The sequence below is a fragment of the Takifugu rubripes genome, chromosome 12 (genome assembly GCF_901000725.2).
Source record: "Takifugu rubripes chromosome 12, fTakRub1.2, whole genome shotgun sequence".
NCBI classification, from domain to species: Eukaryota; Metazoa; Chordata; class Actinopteri; order Tetraodontiformes; family Tetraodontidae; genus Takifugu; species Takifugu rubripes.
The window spans coordinates 3,639,495-3,658,316 of record NC_042296.1 but is presented as its reverse complement, the minus strand read 5'-3'; the positions used below and the strand labels follow the sequence as shown (position 1 = coordinate 3,658,316).

The window sequence follows — 18,822 nt, the reverse complement described above, 5'->3', positions numbered from 1 at the left end:
CAGCCTCTGTGACTCTCACCGCGGGCCGGGTCGTTTTAGATTTATGCAGCAATAAGTATAAAAGTGTCTGTGCGTATGTACATGCTGCTCCTGGGCCCAATTTCACAAACAAAACATACTAATGCACACACACATCTTGAAGTGGCAATTTGTACCACCCCCCCTCCACTCATGTCTCCTCAAGGTAAATGGAAAAGTTCTCTGACCTAATGCGTCTTGGTGCGCGTGTGCACGTCTGCGTGTGCATAACAGAATTGTATAACTGTCTCCACCAGCAAAATCAATTTTCAACAGGCAATAAAAGCCCAGTGTTTTACATGACAGTTATGGTCTGCTGAGGAGGGGAGGGTGGCTGAAGGGCTGGCGGTGGGGTTGCGTACAGAGGGGCGGAGGACGGCCGGGGTGGGAGGCGGAGGGCAGGAACGTCCGCGGAGGGTATCGGTACGGGAGGGAAGGTCGCTCGGCGAGCCTCCCCGCCTCTGCCCGCTGTTTTCAAAATATCACATGACGGCTCCCATGTGTTGCAGATTAGCGCAGGTTAACTCTCGTCCCCGAAACCGGCCTGAAAAAAAAATGTGTCTGCAATTTTATGAAATGTGTTCCAGGGATCTACTGAGTAGAACCAGATTTGCAAAACAGAGAGGGGAGGGGGGAGGGAGGGTTACCACAAACTGCCCCCTTCTTTAAAAAAAATAATACTACTCTCTTTTTTTGTTAATGTTCTTCTCCGGCCGTCCTTCCCCCTCCTTCACCCTGCAGGGAAAATATATTTGAAAAAGGTTCTTAGTCACATCTGGTGAGCAGGGAGCTGGATGCTGTGACCTCGAATGAGGGCATTTCCCTGCTTCCACGGCGACCGCTAACGGCTAAGAGTGGCTGAGAGAACGGTCAAGCTCACACACACACACACACACACACACACAAGCACGCGCGCACATTCAAATGTTTCGATTTTCTAATGTTATGGAACATAATGATAAATATGTTAAAATAAATATGCATCAGGTTAAATTTGACCACTAGTAATGTCTCCATAGATTATCTTTTGCATTCTTAAGCTAATGCAATGTAGCGCTTCCACTTGTAGCACAACTTGAAATGCTTTTTAAAGAAAATCCCGTCTCCCTGCTTCCCAGCCAGTGACACCTGGATCCTCTCTTATTGCTGATTGGGGACAAGCAGTGGTTAGTTAAAAAAAAAAATGGCACAGCAATTTTCATAATTCAGAGAGCATCTTATGCTACGTACCAGCAGAGAGGAGGGCGGAAAGCAGAACATCGCGAACGCTTGGACACGTGTTGCAGCTTTTATGGCGTCCGCCTCCCACCATCCAGCAGCTGAAGTCTGCCTGCACGCTCCTGCCACCAATAACGCTAACACAACGCGTTATTTTTCTGCAGGATGTGAACCCCCCCCCCACACACACACACCCCCTAACTGTGCTCCATTGCTACAGATGGATGCCACCACTCTCTCTGGAGTGTTGCCAGTGCCAGCTAGTGAACAGCTTGCCTGGCACAGTCCTCTGCATCTGTGTGTGTATGTGTGTGTGTGTTTGTGTGTGTGTGATGGCAGAAACAGTAGCGAAATAGCCCAATTGCAGATGGGTGGCCAAACTACCCCCCCCCCCCCCCCCCCTTACGTACACACATGGGCGCAGGAGAAAAATGTGCACACACATGCACATATGCTCCACAATGGTGCCACTCACACACACACACACACATGGAAACGGACCTCGTTCAGTATTCCCAAGTACCCCCAGCCTGGAATTTAATGCACGTATCACGACATCTGTGCTTAGTTTACACTTCCTGTTTGTGAAAGGTAAGGCCACGCCCACTGAACAACACGCCCGCACATACATTACACACACGCGAGTGCTAATAAGGCTTTATATGTGAAGTAGCTGCTCAACCTCATATGTTTGCGCTTGTTTTGTGAACAGAGAAACAAGATGAAGGCGCTCCAGCGCTGGCGGCGCTCCAGCGGAGGCCCACGGATCAGCGTGGTGACGGGAGCCAGTTAAGACACGGCGCTGTTTAATAGTGCCACGATACAATTGAGACACAAAAGCTGCAACTGGAACAATAGAGATGACAGAACGCAATTACGATCCAGCGGCGTGCGGTGGAATGCCGGGGGTGTGGCGTGAACCCATCGTGCCAGCCCCCCCCCCCTCCCAGTCTATTTTCAGTTGACGCATCTGCATCACAACAGTCCTCTGAGGTGCGGGATGGATCAAACACCCACACGAGCTTTGAAATGAGCAGGTCTGCAGGCAGACGGTGTGCCGGTCAGTGGGTGAGCTCAGGCGGCTGGCAGCAGGTCCCCCCCCCCGCCCTGGTACATGGGGGAGAGCACGGTGGCTGACAGTGCCAACTGTGCGACGGGTACTCGTGCCAGCATTGCCAGCCTCGCTGTGTCTGTTTGCCAGCGCCATCTGGGGAGGGCAGCTCCGCAGTACCTCTTCTCAGCTCAGTGACGCGCGCACCCACCCGCACATCCCCACACACCCACCAAAACAAGGGCAGACGTTCTCCGAGTACGCCGCGCACGCTAAAACCCCCGCGCTATGACTTTTGCACACCAACACAGGCCGCTGACAGGCCGCCATCTGTGCGCCCCCCCGACGTCTCCCTCTGCTTCTTTTCATGCCCTCGTTTTTGCTTTCTCAACCCCCCCTTCCCCCGCATCGCATCGCGACTTGCAGGTCGCAGGACTGCAAGTCACGACCGTCCGCGCACTGACGCGCACGCAGCTCTGTGGCGTCTGAGATCGACGGGCCACTGACTGACAGGCCCCTTCCAAGGGCGAGGACGATGGACGCACCTCGACTAAAGTTCTGCTTCAATCCCGGGTTTCAGCAGCAGGTTGAGGTTTTGTCTTGAAGCAGCGGATTCCTGGTTCGAGTGGGTTGGTAGAGAAGGAGGTGCCAGAGCACCTCTGCTGAAGTTCCCAATCGTTTTCCCAATCTACAAACTTTCTTCCTCCCCCGTCTCCCCTGCAATAACTGGTTGTGCCCCCCCCCCCCAACATCTGCATGTCGCTCTTCACCACTTCTTCCCCTTTGCTGCCACTTATCCTCTGCTTCCCCAGCACGCCTCTCCGTTCTTCTCCCCACAAGCTGGCAGCAGAAGCAGCCTCATTACAAACAAGGAAAAGCCATTTGGTGCAGCCGTCTGCTGCTTCTGCCCCCCCCCCCCCCAATACTCTGGAGGGTAAAAGAAATGCCCCGCATCTCTTCTCATTCCAGCTCTCATCACCTCCTTTTGGATTTTCAGCCTGGCCGTCTCTCTTATGACTTGTTAGCGTCGTTGTTGCGCTGCAGATGAAATATGATAACACAACGTGAAACTAGCACATTAAATTCAGAATGACGCAACACGCGTAAACCTTTTTACAACTGGTTTTCCGCTCCCGGTACGTGGCATTAAAAGCAATAATCAACTGGGTCTAAGTAACTACAGGAAACATTTATCATTTTTTGTTTAGCGACCTCAAACCTGCAGCGTGGGTCCGTTCAGTTAAACTAATGGATTGGATCGATTCTCAGCAGTCGCTCTTGCAGTTAGGAGATGAATCACCGCGCCACTTCCTGTCATTTTCCCCCCATCTCCTCATTCTTATGCTTTCCTCCCTCTGTCGCTCCTTTCCCTTCTTTCCACCCAACCGTCCCTCCCAGTTCGCATCCTTCTGCTGTGCCATCATCGCAGCATCTGATTAACATACTGTATGCTTGCAGGCATCTGCACGCTGACACGTGCGCGGTCGCGCGATCCCCCACCGTTGTCTGGAACGCTCAAGAAAATAGAAGACCGCAGGAGCGGCACCTCGGCGCCCCCCGCCAGCCTGCTTTCATTTGAATGGCCGTGCTCCTCGTGTGTGAATAATAACCGCCAAACGCCCCGACCACGATATCAGCTACTCCTCATCAAGGAGCCCAGTCACATCACCAGCAATCTAATTACCATCTTCCAATGGCAGTAATAGAGGAGGCGAGTACAGGACAATATACAACTCATGTAATCAGACACTGAGTGAAACAGATAGAGATGGATGAGTGTTTACATGTGCACGGAGCGGCCCTCCTGGGGCCTCAAAAAAGAATCACTCGCACAGACACAGTCGGAGCTCAGGTTTCCCAGCTCCCGAGCTCACGACGACTCGGCGATTCAATAAACAACAGTTGGGAGGTGACTCGCTGCTGCATCTTCCAGTAATTGTAATCAGAGCTCTGCTATCGATTATCTACAGCGGCGCGCCACGCCGGGGGTCGGCGGTGCAGCGAAAGCCTTCCCCCGGAACCTCCGGCAGCGTTGGGGAGTTGAAGCGAAATTGTTGGAGTTGCGGCGTCTCGTTCGCACCTCCAGCCATTTGTTCCGACTCCCCTGGAGTCCTACTGTCACGATCTCATCTGCAACAGAGGCGCGATACAAGCGAGAAAGATGAGCCTCCAGACAAATGCTCCACCAAAATAACGCGCCAAACAACAAAAGTGGAGCAAAAAATCTCCATCCGAATCGCGGCGTTCTTGTAATACCCACAATTTCACCTGCCTGGTACAACGGCATCACCTATAATTTCAGTTAAAAGACACAAACGCATCCGAGGGATTCGCTTACGCCCGTGCTGCGTTAAACATTTTGCTTTTCCGAGGTTTTAAACAGCTGGGGAGACGCTGTTCCTCGGCTTTGACCAAGTTCAGTGCATAACAATCGCAGCGCCCTCGTCCTCAGCCTCCCATTCATGCCACTAAAGACCCATTTTGAATATATGGTTTATATATGTGCTAGGATTTAAAGCCCGCGAATGAAAAGGCTTTTTGTCCTTTAACAAAGCGAATAGTTGCACAAAACTAATAGGGTGAAAACGTTTTGCTGAGGGGCTTTCAATGGAGAAGCAAGGCTGTTTTGTGTGGGACAGAGCTGCCCTGTGTGTGCGTACGGGTGTGTGTGTGTGTTGTGGGGGGTTGACTGGGTCGAATCATCAAAAAAAGAGCGAGGATGGGTGTGACTTTTTTGTGGAAGACTTGATAAACTCAATAGAGCTCTGGAGGGCCCACTCAATGATGAGTCAATGAGGAGCTGTTGAATAGTGGGGGTGATGGAGTGGAGAGAGATACATACAAATGGCTACCCCCCCCCCCCCCCCCGTCAACACACATACACACACTGAAAACCTACACCGCCGCCTCTGGGCAAGAGATGCTAGTTTGATCTCACAGAAATGGGTGTTTGGAAAAGGGGAAGTTAGCCCGCATGCAAAAGGAGCGGTGATGCAAAACATTGCAAATGAATGGTTTTATCTGGACGGACACATCAGCACACGCTCACGCAGATCAGCTTCCACCCCTTTCTTGTCTCCTATTACCACGAACCAGGGCCAGTCTCAGCCACAGCCCAGGAAGATCATATGGAGCTGGAGATGCAGGGAAACGGCAAAGGCTTAGAGGAAAAGAGAGCGCATCAACAGGAGAAGGATAAGAGCAAGTGAGTGGGTGACAGACGAGCCGATTCCTATAGAGACCAACAGATGGGAGGATAAATGAACCGACATGCTGGCAGAGCTACACAATGCTGAGAGGAAAGCTGAGGGAACATCAGGGCAAGCGTTAGCACGTTTCCTGTCTGTGGCTGCCGCTCTCTTCGACCTAATAGCCAAAGGATGGAGCAAATATGGCCTCAGCTTGAGAGCAATGTGATGTAACCTGCCAGAAACCCAGTCTTAATACTGCACATCAAACGGGGTCCTCAAACCCAAGACAGGTGCTTTGTAGAACTGGATCAAAATGCGATGGACCTGACGGAGGACGGCGAGCGCATCGTGCAATCTCCGGCCCGAGCGAGCTGTTAATTAGGCGTGTACCACAGGAACAAGCGCGTGTTACTCCAGAAAACACGAGGCAAGGTCAAAAGACAGTGTGTGTGTGTGTGTGTGGGCGGGGGGGGGGGGGGGGGGAGGTGCTGCACTGCATTCAGCTGCTCTCCAGGTCGCACGCTGCCCATGAGAGCGCATCTGTGCCTCTGTGTGTGCCGGCTGCATGTGAACAGCAGCTCTGGTAAGGAAAAAACAAAAAGAGAGAGGGGTGACGGGCGAGCCCGGCCTTTGTGAGGAAACAGAAAGCTGCGGAAGGTGAGCGAGCGAGGGCGAGAGGGATCCAAGCGGTGCAATCAGCGGCGTTAAAAAAAATAATAAAAAAAATAGAAAAACGAGCAAAAGACTCCCTGTGTGTGCGGCAGGTCCCCAGCCATCTGGACACTCTCCTCCCTCCCCGCCGCCCCTGTGCTCCCACCGCCCCCTTCTTTTCCCTCTCTTCCCCTCTGCCGACTGGTGTGCTATTCATGGCGGACCCATTTCACCTTTCTGAGTGTTACACCCGCTTCCACAATACATGCTAATGAGGTAGAACAAATGACTTTTCGCTGTGGGTGCGTGCATGTGTGCGGGCCTGTGCTTCTGTGTGTCTATGAGCGGCTGGGTGGGTGGATGGGCCGCTCACTTACTCCGCTCTCTGCTTGCTCGCTAACCTTTAACTGGTCGGAACGTTGTTACGAGTTACGCAGAAGCCCCCCCCCGCCTGAACGCGCAAAATAGGTCCAGATTAGAGTAGTACGATCTGTTGCAGATGGCAGCCAAAAGATTGACATTAGGCTCACCGAAAACTCGCCAAAATACCGAACGACCCTTTTTATCTGAACCCCAGACGGCTGTTATTTAAGTGCACTTAATGTCGCGGCTCAAGGATTCGCAATGAATAAAATGCAGGTCGTTCTTCATCGCCGCTGTAAATCATGCGCCTACGGCGGCTTTCCATCCGTCCACCACTCTGCTACTGGGCACCGCTCCAATCTGCGGCGCTGGTCAGCGATCAAACGCAGAGGTATGCTAGCTGTCAGTGGAGACAGAAGAGAGGAGACGGTGAACCGCCTCCACCTGGCAGCAACGCAGGACACGCGGGATGAACGGCCCGCTCGATTTGTCACATCAGCGCACAATGCAGCCCGACTGACACCGAGCAGACAAGTGGCGACAGGTAGACGAAATATGGAGCGAGCCGGCGGGAAAAGAGAGTGCTGAAAGCTTGAGGTGTGAGATGGAGACAGAGAGAAAAGGGGGAAAGAAGGGGGGGCATAAAGTAGTTTTTCAAAAGGGATATTTGCCCTCGAGTGTGTGCCCTCCTCTGATTTGTATCGCTGGGTGGCGCTAACGATGCATCTGTACACCTGCCAAGGCTGGTTCGTAGTGAATCACTGTGGCGGCAAAGGCCTGGCAGACGTAATTAAGTGAGTGCGCTCGTGCAGCTGAGAATACATGGAGATGTCGCTGGGGGGGGGGGCTGGTAGGCAGAGTGGATGGGGCTCATTGTCAGAGCTGCTGCAAGGTGCAGCAGTCAAGGGTGGGCGCACATGATGAGTTACGTGCCTTTTCCCGAAGGAGGCTGCGGACTTTCTAAAAAATGGTTTGCCTCAACTTAAGGGCAAACCTTGGAGAGCCAACGACATAGCCTGTGCTAGATGTACAAACGAGGTCATTAAGTTAGTTTAGAACCAATAAGATCCAATCAATCTTCAGGAGTTGTCTTTTTTAAACGCAATGTTCTTTAAAATCAACAAAACCCACACAAAATATCTGAAACCTCACATCTGTTTGAAAAAAAAAATCCCTAATGGAAGTGGTGCCACAGTTCTTTGGCTTGTACAGCAACAGGAACCAGGTCATTCCCGGCTCCCCTCCCTGCCCCCGGGGCCCAGGGCTCAGCCCAAGACACCACACAATAGGCCGTCAGAATGAGAGGAACCACCGGCTGTCCAGAGATAGCCTCGCTGGTCAGGAACCAGAAAGGGAACCAGAAGGAATCTGTGAAGGAAGGAGAGGATGGGAACCCGGAGTGCAGAGCAGGGGAGGAGGGTGGGGATGGCTGGCTGCTCGGGGTCAGGATGTGTGCGACTGTTTGTGTGTCTGAGTGACAGATAGCACTGTGCTGTTCAGATAAGTGTCTCGTTCCCAAACGCACACACAATAATACCAGGATGTTTTGCTGTTTTCACATAATTGAAGTGGGACCAACAGTTCTGGGATGTAAGGTGACTGTTGTGTTCAGGAGGGGGTGGAAAAGGTGGGGAGGCGGGGAGGCGGGGGAGGAACGGAGGGGATATGGCCCACGACAAGCTAACTCCGGGTTAGCTTCAATATCAAATGGACTAATATTAAAAGATGCTGGGAGTGAGGAGGAGGAGGTCTGAATTAGAGGGGGGTCCAGAAACACACGGGCATACGCTAACAGCGGCTCCACTGTTTCCATGACAACAGGTGCAGCAGATATGCTCTCCCAACTGTCAAAGGACATGTGCGCACATATGCACACAGCAATACACGAGAGTGCTTTAAAGCTATTTTAGCACTTTCAGGTTCCTGTCAGTGTCGGAACGTCAGAAGGGGAAGAAAAAAATAAACGTGACCTCAGTTTTCTGGTAAAGTGGTTCACCTGTGTCACCCTGATCCAGACTGTCCTCGTGTCTGGGTGGTGTGAGAAAACGCTGTGACCTTGCCTCTCCTCCGCCTTCGGCTCCAGTGCACGATAGTCCGTTCCCAGACAGGAGACCTTTCCTGAATCAAATCTGCTTCTTTGGGGTGCTCCTCTACATCCGTCTGTGCTTACGGACGTGTGTAAGTGACGTAATGTCACTTCTGAGCCGCCGTTGTTCCAAAGAATAAAAAGCCAGTCATGCGAAATTAAATATTTAATTCCCTTCTGCTGCCACAAACGGGTAAAAAAAACAGTGACACACTTTTCAAACACAACAAAGCAGATCGCATAAACTAGCGGAATGCAAAACCCCCGTTTCTCGGCTCATTCGTCACCCGGTAGCGCTGTTAGCGGGGAGCGGGCTCAGCGCTGGTCAGCCTGAAGGGCTGGAACTTGTCAGAAACATATCAGAGGTCTGAAGGTTGACGCCGGGATCAGAGGGGAAACGCTGTTTAACGTCTCACGAGGGCTCTCCCTCCGCTCTCCTCCATCTCCAGCTTCTGTGTGGCCCCGGGCGCCTCACCAGAATCCCTTTTGGATTGTTCCATTGTCCATCCATCTAACCAGATCAATAGGCAGGAGCAGGAATAGACCCTAGACATGTCACCAGTCCGTTAGAGGACAACCAGAGTGTGTGTTTCTGAGCAAGTCTAAACACATTTATTACTAAAATGTTGCGTATTATATCTTCATGACGTTATTGTTATCAAACGGCCACATAGAGAGACCCTCAAGTCCCCCCCCCCCCCCCCCCCCCCCCCCCATAATCTAAAGCTAATCCTTTGCAATCAGTTGTCTGTGTTTGCGCATTTTGACTCAACACTGAGCAAACGGTCGTCCCCGAGACACAACCGAGGCCGTTCACGTTATTACCGAGTGTATTCACGGTGTAGTCCAAACAGGACGAGCAATCATGTTCTTGGCATGTTGATGCTCCTCCGCAAACATGCGTAAATTAATAACACGGCTGCATTCGTTTAGGTGATAACAGAAACCGAAAAAATAAGACGGGAACACCCCGACGCCTGGAGTGAACCTGCTAAAATAGCGAATACAGAGAAGCAGTTTGAGCTTTAAAAAAAAAAAATCTGCTCTTTCGTTTGTCATTAATTCACCATAATGAGACCCAATACCATCAATCGACGCTGTGGGTCAGAGCTGTTGCGAACAGCTTGTAACACTAAGCCACAGTTGCTTGCCATTAATACCTTTCATTGACTGGAATCTGTAAAAACTGTTTTATGTTGTTTCCTCCCCTGTTGGCATTAATTGTGCTTAGTTTCAGCAACAACGCTGATTTAATATCACTGGCAGGCACAGTGTGGCTTCGCTCTTGCTAAAGGACAAAACGGGAACGTGATAAAACGCGCATAAACCCACCTCCACGGATCGCATGTGTGACTGGCGGCTGCTCAGGCGACCGCGGGTGAGAGCGCTTGTGAACGGGGGTTGAAGGTGACCGCTGTTGTCCCTCGGTACGCATGACGCAGGCGCGCGCACGCACCTGCACATGCAAATTGCATATTACACATTCAAAGCTCTTGCGCCTTCACGTTAGAATGACAACACTGCCATATGGCGCCGAGCGGCCGCCTTCGACAACTTCCTGTGAGCAGATGAGGGAGCAGTTGAGTGCGGGCACACCTGTGTGTGCGGTGTGTGTCTGCGGTGTGAAGTTCAGATTTGCGTGTCTGAGATGTTTGAATTCGCAAACAGAAAGTTGCAGCTGCGCCACAACATGCGACCCCCTTCGCACCTGCATATTACTGTGTGGACAAGAAACTTCTGCTAATGAGGAACAAGCTAAAATAGTTTTTGTTGTAATGCTAAAGCTAGCTGAAATATCACTGTTTGCTTTGAACTTTCTTTGATTTCTTTTTTTTTTGGTTCCCTCTTTACTTGGATTCAATCTGTTTTGTCCCAGAGTGGGAACTGAGACGCAGAGACCGGCTCAAGAGTCCTACTGTAGTGCTTCAGGGCCTTTTCCCACGCTTAAATACCGTCAAACTAACAGCAAAGCAGCAATTTGTCCGCTCACAGGAGGGGCATAAAAACCAGAACCCTGGATTCTTTGCTGTTATGAGAAAAAAATGAAGAGAGCACAAGGGAGAAAAAAAATACTTTATCTCCCTCTCTAACCAAAAGTTATTACATTTTCTGAATGGTATGACTTTGTAATGGTTAGCATATGTGAATATGTGCTCACAGAGCAAGAGCAGTAGTTGCGGCTAAGTTAATAGCACAAGCAGAGAGGGAATTGGGAACTTTTGGCTTTTAAAGGATACTATTTTCCCTGCCACACCAAAAACCAGATGTTGATAAAGAGACAAATGGGTGGGGGGGGGGGAGAAGATGCATGGCCAAATAATTACCATCACCTGGGCCAAACATCTTGAAACATCTGGGGAAAACAAATCGGACCTTACAAGAGGAGGTGGATTTATGCTCCCTCCTGTATTTTTATTGCCCTGCAAGATCCATTCCTCCTCCCGTGTGCTCGGGGCTCCGAGGACACAGAGGTTTGCTACAATCTGGGCCTGTTTAAGACCTGGAAATAGCTCAGATTCTTCCCCGGGACGGCCAACGCGTCTGCGGAGGGACGCCGAGGGTCCACGTGAGACGCGGTAATCGGCAGGAGACGGGGAAACGGCCCGCGCTCTCAGCGCCCGCGGGGGCCAAAATAGCATTATTCCTCGCACATTCTTTAAAGGGAAGTTCGGTCGCCATGGAGACACATCGTCTACCATCACCACTGTGAAACATGCGGCTGAGGATGACATGTCCATATGGTGGGACTGCAACAGAGGGGACGAACATATGCTTTGATGAAAGGGTTGTCAATTACCAATCTATAAGAGCAGCTGGGTCATAAATGATAGATAGATAGATAGATAGATAGATAGATAGATAGATAGATAGATAGATAGATAGATAGATAGATAGATAGATAGATAGATGATAGATAGATAGATAGATAGATAGATAGATAGATAGATAGATAGATAGATAGATAGATAGATAGATAGATAGATAGATAGATGACTTAACCATTCAGTTAAAGAAACATGACATCTTTTATCCCGACACACGTGTGATTATTCTGACCACGGTGCTTTCTTGTGGGTGTAAAAATGGCATCAGCGATTATCTTAGATGGTGTGAAAAGGCCCACGTGCTCTATAATTTTGCTGCTTTGAGTGCACATGCACACTTAGCAGGGTGGCCAGCAACAATCCGGGCAGGATGCGCCATAAGTTAGACAAAACGAGGGCTCCACTTGGCTCCATTTTCTTTTATCTCTTGACGTAACCCCCTCTGTCCCCTTCCTCACTATCTCTGAACCAGTTTTGCAGAGCGGCCCTTCCTCCAAATAATTGACTCCTGGTTTATCATCTGGAGCACCTGCCGTCTGTTGGACAACAAGGCAATCAGGTGACCGAGAGCGGCCGTCGGCCCATTGTCCCGTCTCCCTGTGTGCCCGCGACATTCACCGACAACAGCTGGAAGCCCTCGCGTCCGACAATACCCGCCACGCAAGTCAGATTTAACCAGCAAAGAAAAAGAGGCTTCATTATTTGGCCACGTCGGTGTGATTTTAACTAGCTGAGAGAGGGAACAATGATGACTTGCGTCTGCTGGTGGCAGATAAAAGACTCGGAGAGTCTCCAAAACGCCGTCAGATGAGCCTGTATCTCATTAGGCCTTTGGAAGGGACGCTTCTTTAATGCAGATGTGCGGCCGTCGAGAGGAACAATATCGCGTGCTCCCATCTCCGAGACGTGCGCCCCCTTCCCTGCCCCCCCCTTCTCCTCGTCTGTAATTGACAGAACACGTCGATACTCAGAGGGGGGAAAAAACAGAAGAGCCACTGTCTGCATGTATCGATCCGAACTTCTCTCCCTCTCTCTCCCTCTGCTGATCTTAATTACACTTCTTTTTACCAGGCTGGCCGTGGCTCCAGTCCAGCGGCTGCCCTTTTCATAAAGTGTAACGTCCAAATCCATACATCAAAATTAATGAGGGGGGGGGGGTGCTGTAAATCAAACACGGAGGGTATTGGAGCTGATAAGCGGCGACGGCGATCATAAATTATGTCCTTTGGAAAAAAAAAAAAAGAAAGCGGGGGGAGAAGAAGAATTATTTTCACATCGCAGGTTAATGGCGTAGGATTTTATGGAGGAAGCAACCTGGGTTTTGGTAATTAAAACCGCTAAAGCATGACGGGGCTGAGGTGATGCTTGTTCCCGCCCTCCCTCCGTCTCTGCTTCCGCTTTCTTTGTTTTCTGTCTTTGACAAATTGTTTGATTTTCTGCCGGCCTGTTTGCTTAGTTTAGGCTCTGTCTGTCCGTCCGTCCGTCTGGGCCCGACCATCTACCCCCGCCTCTCTGCCTCGCTCGCTTCCACACACACAACAACACACTTGATCAGACTTTATAGACCGGTAGCTGGAAAAAGCCTTTTCAGGGAAGAGAAAATGGGACCGTTTTGCGAGCCATCGATCACATCTGCGTATGCTCCCCTTGCGTCTGCGTGCACGTGCGCGTGCACCTGCATCTCAGGACTGTCCTGAATGACAAACAAACCCAAAGCTGTTTGAAATGGCCCCTTTTCCTTAAAAAAACAGGGACGCATCTATGCATCTCCCAGATTTATCCTAATAGAAAGGTGTGTGTGTGTGTGTGTGTGTGTGTGTGGGGGGGGGGGTTGAGGTGAATATCCAGGAGGTAGCATCTTCATTCCGTTGCACTATCACTGCTGCACATCAGTGTGGAGAGCCTATTCAATACGGTTACCTTCGGCAGAGTGTTTAGCTTTTTGTATTCAGCGGACGTGCGCTCGCACTTGCTGCGGAATCACATCCAGAGGCTTATCTTTTGGAATAAGAAAAGGGGCTTGTCAGGATGGCACGTTGTATGTATGTGTGTGTGTGTGTGTGTGTGTGTGTGTGTGTGTGTGGAGGGGGGGGGGGGGGGGGGGGGGGGTGTAGGCAGTGTGCATCAGGGCGATTACAATATCAGCCGACTCCAGATGGAGGCAGGAAAATAAACTGAGAGAGACAGAGACATGCGTGCGATAGAGTCTGGAAAGAGAAGTTCATTAGCAGCTCAATCCCAGTCAGAAGCGCGCGGGACTGTATGTGCGCGTGGTGGTGCTAGAAATATCCAGATAAACTACATTTCCCAGCTGTCTCTCTAATGGCGCCGCAGCTGCCGCCTCCAACGTAGAGAATTTTAATTCAGTCACACCCTGAACCGATATGATGCCGACACCACCTCTGTTAGCGTGAAGGATCATAACGAATTAGCCCCTGTGAAGCCGGACCAAGGGTCAGCCTGCGGGCCCGTTGGCCGGCGCTCTGACGGGCCCTGTGAGGCTGGTGTTATCAGGGGAGCAAACACGAGGCAGACCAATAAAATCACTTTGTAGTCCTCACCGTTGACTTTAACATGAAGTAATCCCCGTAAAGGCCAACTCACATCAACAATAAAACGACCTCCTGCTCTGGCGAGCGCTACACAACAGACACAAACACACACACATACACACATGTGGTCCGGAACACAGACGTGCACTGCACACAACACGCCCTCACACACGTAATCGCAGCGCCTTGAAGACCAGCGCTGCTTTGATGGGTGATGAAATTCAATAAGCAGTGAGGAGAACGGCCCTCTCACTGATAACCATCGATGGGACTATCGATCTGCACACACACACACGCAAAGAAACACACAAACACACACACAACCCAACACAATATGATTCCATTTCACTCCCGGACTTCATAAGACAACTCCGAATAATCACAACACACCTGATGCGGCGTGCAAGAGGCCATATAAGCGTCAACATCCACCATCTTTGGCTAGTCAGCTCGCGCTCACATATGCAACAACTGTAGAGCATTTCTCACGACGAAACAACCGATATTCGCGCCGGTGTGGGGAAACACGCGCGACACAGCTGATCCAGAAAGGCAGGAGGGCACTTCATGATGTCACCAACAACACTGTTGAGCCATCGCCGTCGTCGCTGCGGAGCGATCGGGACCACTTCCAGATGTCTGGAAGTGTCACACTTAAACGGAGGATAATTGCATCTCCGCGTTGGAAGCTAACGGAGAGCTGGGTTGTTAACGGAGGTGGTTGCTGAGCGGAATATAAACCAGGCCGTGGCAAAGAGTCACCTTCTCCGGTCGCCACAATTTGTGCCCGTGTCGTGACGGGGCGCGTTTGACCCTGTAGCCTGGGAGCTGGGAGGATGGAGTGTGAGTGTGTGTGTGTGTGTGTGGAGAACAGGTGTGAAGCAGGCTGCGGCTGGGCAGATGGCCCCCTTGGAAGTGCTGGCCGACGCTCCCGTGCGTGGAACGCAGAGAGTTAGCAACAAACGTGAATACGGGGCTGTTTATTCAGCGTGCACGGACATGCGCGTGGATGAACACACATGCACGCAGACGCAGCGATAACCCTCATGCAGCGCTTATCATTTACTCTCCCCTCATTGCCAGCTTTGTTTACCTTTCATTTACTCCTTCTCTCCCACTTTCCGCCTCTCTTTCTTTATCTGGGCAAACACGCACACTCCAGGTAATGGCCTTTTCAGTCAAGTCACACTTTAATGGAAGTCTCGCTGGTTCGAGAATAAAGGAGAAGAGAAATGGAGCGCACAATCAACAGACACTGGGGGTCTGACTCAAACGACCACTCAGCAGCCCCCCCGCAATAATACAGTTTTATCATTCGTCTTCAAATTCACTCTTTGTCAGGAGAGCCAAACAACAATAAAGATATGGCCAATTTTCACTGGCTAATCGTCAGACATCGATACAAGATGTTTTCGTTGGCAGCCATGTTGAGCTGTCAGAGGTTGTTGGAACTGTTCCACAAACCTTTGTAATGAAAATGAACATTTCCTACCAAGGAGTCAACAAAAAGCTGAAAAATGCCACTTTAACATAAGGACCGGATTAGCCTTAGCTTTTATTCCATCGTACACAGGAAAAGCACTGGCATTTTAAGTGCACGCTTTATTAATTTTCCTTCAAATAAAAGGCTTTTGAGATCAAAATATGGTTTGGCGCCTTCAGGGCAAAACAACACGATTAAAGATCAAATAGATTGCAGCTTCACATGTCACTAATTCTATTTCCTTATAGTGTTGTCATACATTTCTTTGTTGTTTGTTTATGTCACATCAAGTCATATGCGAGGTGATGTGTTCTATGTTGGATCAAGCTGCTGATAAATCTTGATCCAAACCCCCAAAACACCCCAAAGACCTTGCAGGCTGTTTTCCAGTTTAGTGCCAGTGTGAGAACGCACACTGACCCAGCAGCCTCCCTTCTTAAACTCGCATGTCTGGTTTCTTCCCAGTCAGTGGAAAACCTTTCAACCCGCCTTCATTTCACGCAAACGCCACGCAAAGGGAGAATCTGTTTTTTTTTTCTCTCTCTCTCTTTAATTTCAAGTCAGCGGACAAAGAATACGCCTGCACGGCTGTGCCGGAGTTCCCGCAAAGGGAGAAGAGGCTGTGAGATGGACTGAAATAGAGAAACCAGTCATCACCAATACTTCAGCTTTTGCGATAGAAAAACCTGCGTTTGGTGGCGCGTTAAGTTGCTCCAGAGTTAAGGAGTGGCCCCGCAATGACACCATCGCTTTGTGGTTTCTTATTGAGAATCAGCTGATGGAAATTCCCCTAAGAAAGTGTTGGGAGATTCAAAGGATCTAATAAGACTGGATTAGCGCGATTTGGGTGTCCACATCCTGGTTTCACGCAGGAAGCTGTTGCCACTTGCTTTCTTTTTTTTTAAACGGCAACTTGCGCGAAGTCCACGGGGCCCTTCGACAGATACTCCCCTCACAGGTCAGCAGGTTCTTATTTAAGTCGAAGACCTTTAACTACAATTTCTTTACGAGAACACACAAAAAAAATCCGCTTCACTGTCCAGTGCGCGTTCCAGTTACCCGTATAGTCCGAACCCAGCACATTACGCACATGCAAGTCACACCTTTGCCACCAAGTGAGGCATCTAAAAAGAACCAAACGAAAATTTAAAGCACCGTGAGGTTGATTCTGTTCATATGTGGACCAACCCTGGTCTCTTCAGAGCCAGCTTTCACTCACTTTGAATTCATGCGCGTTCAACGAATCCCGATCACAAAAATAAAATATCGTTTTTTTTTTTTTAATGTGACTAAAGGGCGTAAAATGTATTTTTTTAAAAACTGTGTTAAGGGAGAAGCCACTTACACTGAAAAGAGGCAGAAATTCCCACCATGCGGCACGTTGGTGTGAGAGGGATAAATAATTTCCAGTCCGCGCACTGCGTCCCTTCGACGATCCGCTCGTATCGCGAACGCGAACGCAACAGAGTCCAGACAGTTGTGGCCGCTGTACTTCCAGAAGCTCAGGAACGCGGTGCAAACTCCCCCCGGCGGAAAGAAGACGGCTTTCAAGTCTCTGAGGATGTTGGAGAGGGCGGATTGGAAGGGTGCGAGATGAGACAGAGATGGAGGATGGTTGCACCAGCGCGCCTCGCACTCGCCTGCTTTCTTCTCCTTTCTTTCCCCGCCTCTCAGACTTTCCCCTGCGAGATCCTTTAAAAGCCCAACTGGTCTAGGTTGTAGAAATCGGGTTAAAATGTGAGGGAAGCGCGCTCTGGCACGGGTTCCTGGTGTTCCGCTTCTCCGTTGACGCGGGGAAGAGGAGTACCGACGCTCTGCCTCCAGTCGGCGGTGCGCAGCAGAGCCAGGTGGCGGTGGGCGGGACCGAATCACTGCCCGAGTGGAGGAGGCGGCGATTGGGCAGCAGCCAGCATCTGTGTGTCCAAAAACAGGTTGGGAAAACGCAGGGCCAGGTCAAGTCGAAGTGTTTTCCAAAGAAACAGTGTGTGTAAATTGAAGGGGGATCCATATTCCACAAAAACGCAGCATGAAGCCAAAGTCAAAAAACGAGTCTTCAGCAGTCTTAGTTAAGGCAGTTAGTGTTACTGTCTTCTCTCTGCATGAAAACAAACCACTTGTTTGCTTTTTTTAAAACCCCCACGCTTGTCTTAAACACATCCAGAAACAATTGAATGCATTGAAAGCAAATGTTAAAATGCTGACATTTCTGAACAATCTGTCACAGCATATTTCAAAACCTGGCTTCACTCTATGACCAGAATCACTGATGTGTCATAGCGGCGCATCATGTTGAGTGATACTGGTGCAATCATGGCTTTATAATGTGCACATTGCAGTGGTTTTTATGTGGTTACTGCCTGGATGCCACATATTTAATATAACATAGATTGGATAAATCTGTATTTTGCCCATTGGGGAAGGTCCTAAGACACAGCCCTGAGGACCACCTGGGCACTGGTGAATGATAGGTGATGTAAAAGCAGTTCATAAAAAAAACAAAACCTGTAGAAATTCAAGTTGATGTGTGAAGCTGTCAGATCTTCTCTCTCTGTCTGGATGAGGAAGGTACAGCGCGGCTGCCCTGCAGTAACCTAAAGCGAACCGTTTCCCCAGACCATCTGGAAGTCATCCCGCCTGCGGAGCCAGTGAAAGCACAGAGCAGAAGCTACGTTTACAACTCGGTGATAACAACCAGTCCACTTGAGCTGCATGGATGAACAAGTCACGCCCCATAGCCCGTTCATAGCCTCCCATAAATAAAAAGTCTACTCTCCTTTATTACACGGGGCTAAACTGTGCTACTGTGGAGAAGGAGGGGGGGACCCACTTTGGTGATTAAGTGAATGAAAATGCGCGGATCGCGGTTCGAGGATCAGATTTTTCTTTTACAACTGCCTGATTGGAGTTAAATGCGCTGTTGTGAAGCAAGACAAGAAGGTCAAACCTCGAAACGAAGTCAAAGTCACTCCTCAAACTGAATCATTTTGGAAGGCAACGCACTTCATCTCCTTTATGGAGCCCGGCGTTGCAACTAAAGTCACATCTTCTGGATTTATCTGCGCTGCGCTGAATGTAAAACATCCAGGGGGTGTTAGCGTATCATCAGCACGGAGCGCGTTGTTCCCTGAATGCAATCTCTGTGGGGAAAAGATGATGCCATTAACAGCAATTGTTTGCAACAGTGCCATTCCTCTCCTTCGCTGTGTCTTTCTCTCTCGTCCCCTTTCTTGCTCTGCCTCTCTCATCGCCTCTCCTTATCTGAAGAGCTGGAGCAGGAGAGGGTTCATTGTGTTCATTCTCAAAAGGAATACGGGGAGGACTCCGTGCCCTACTTCCATTTCACCACCCGGGTCCTTTTGTCATCCTCAGACGATTTGCCGGCGG

General features: G+C 50.1%; 1 protein-coding gene across 4 annotated transcripts in view; it reads right to left on the bottom strand.

The window, feature by feature from the left end:
* Positions 1 to 17,292, bottom strand: part of runx1t1 (RUNX1 partner transcriptional co-repressor 1) — a 39,298-nt gene extending 22,006 nt beyond the window's left edge. For 3 of the 4 annotated variants that reach the window (XM_029845132.1, XM_029845134.1, XM_003977554.3), the window contains exon 1: positions 16,784 to 17,291. In XM_029845132.1, coding sequence (XP_029700992.1) covers positions 16,784 to 16,811 — 28 coding nt within the window. In that variant the 5' untranslated portion in view covers positions 16,812 to 17,291. Of the gene's footprint in view, positions 1 to 16,783 lie in introns of all 4 variants that reach the window. The other variant, XM_029845133.1, reaches the window with a different exon arrangement.
* Positions 17,293 to 18,822: the final 1,530 nt, after the last annotated feature.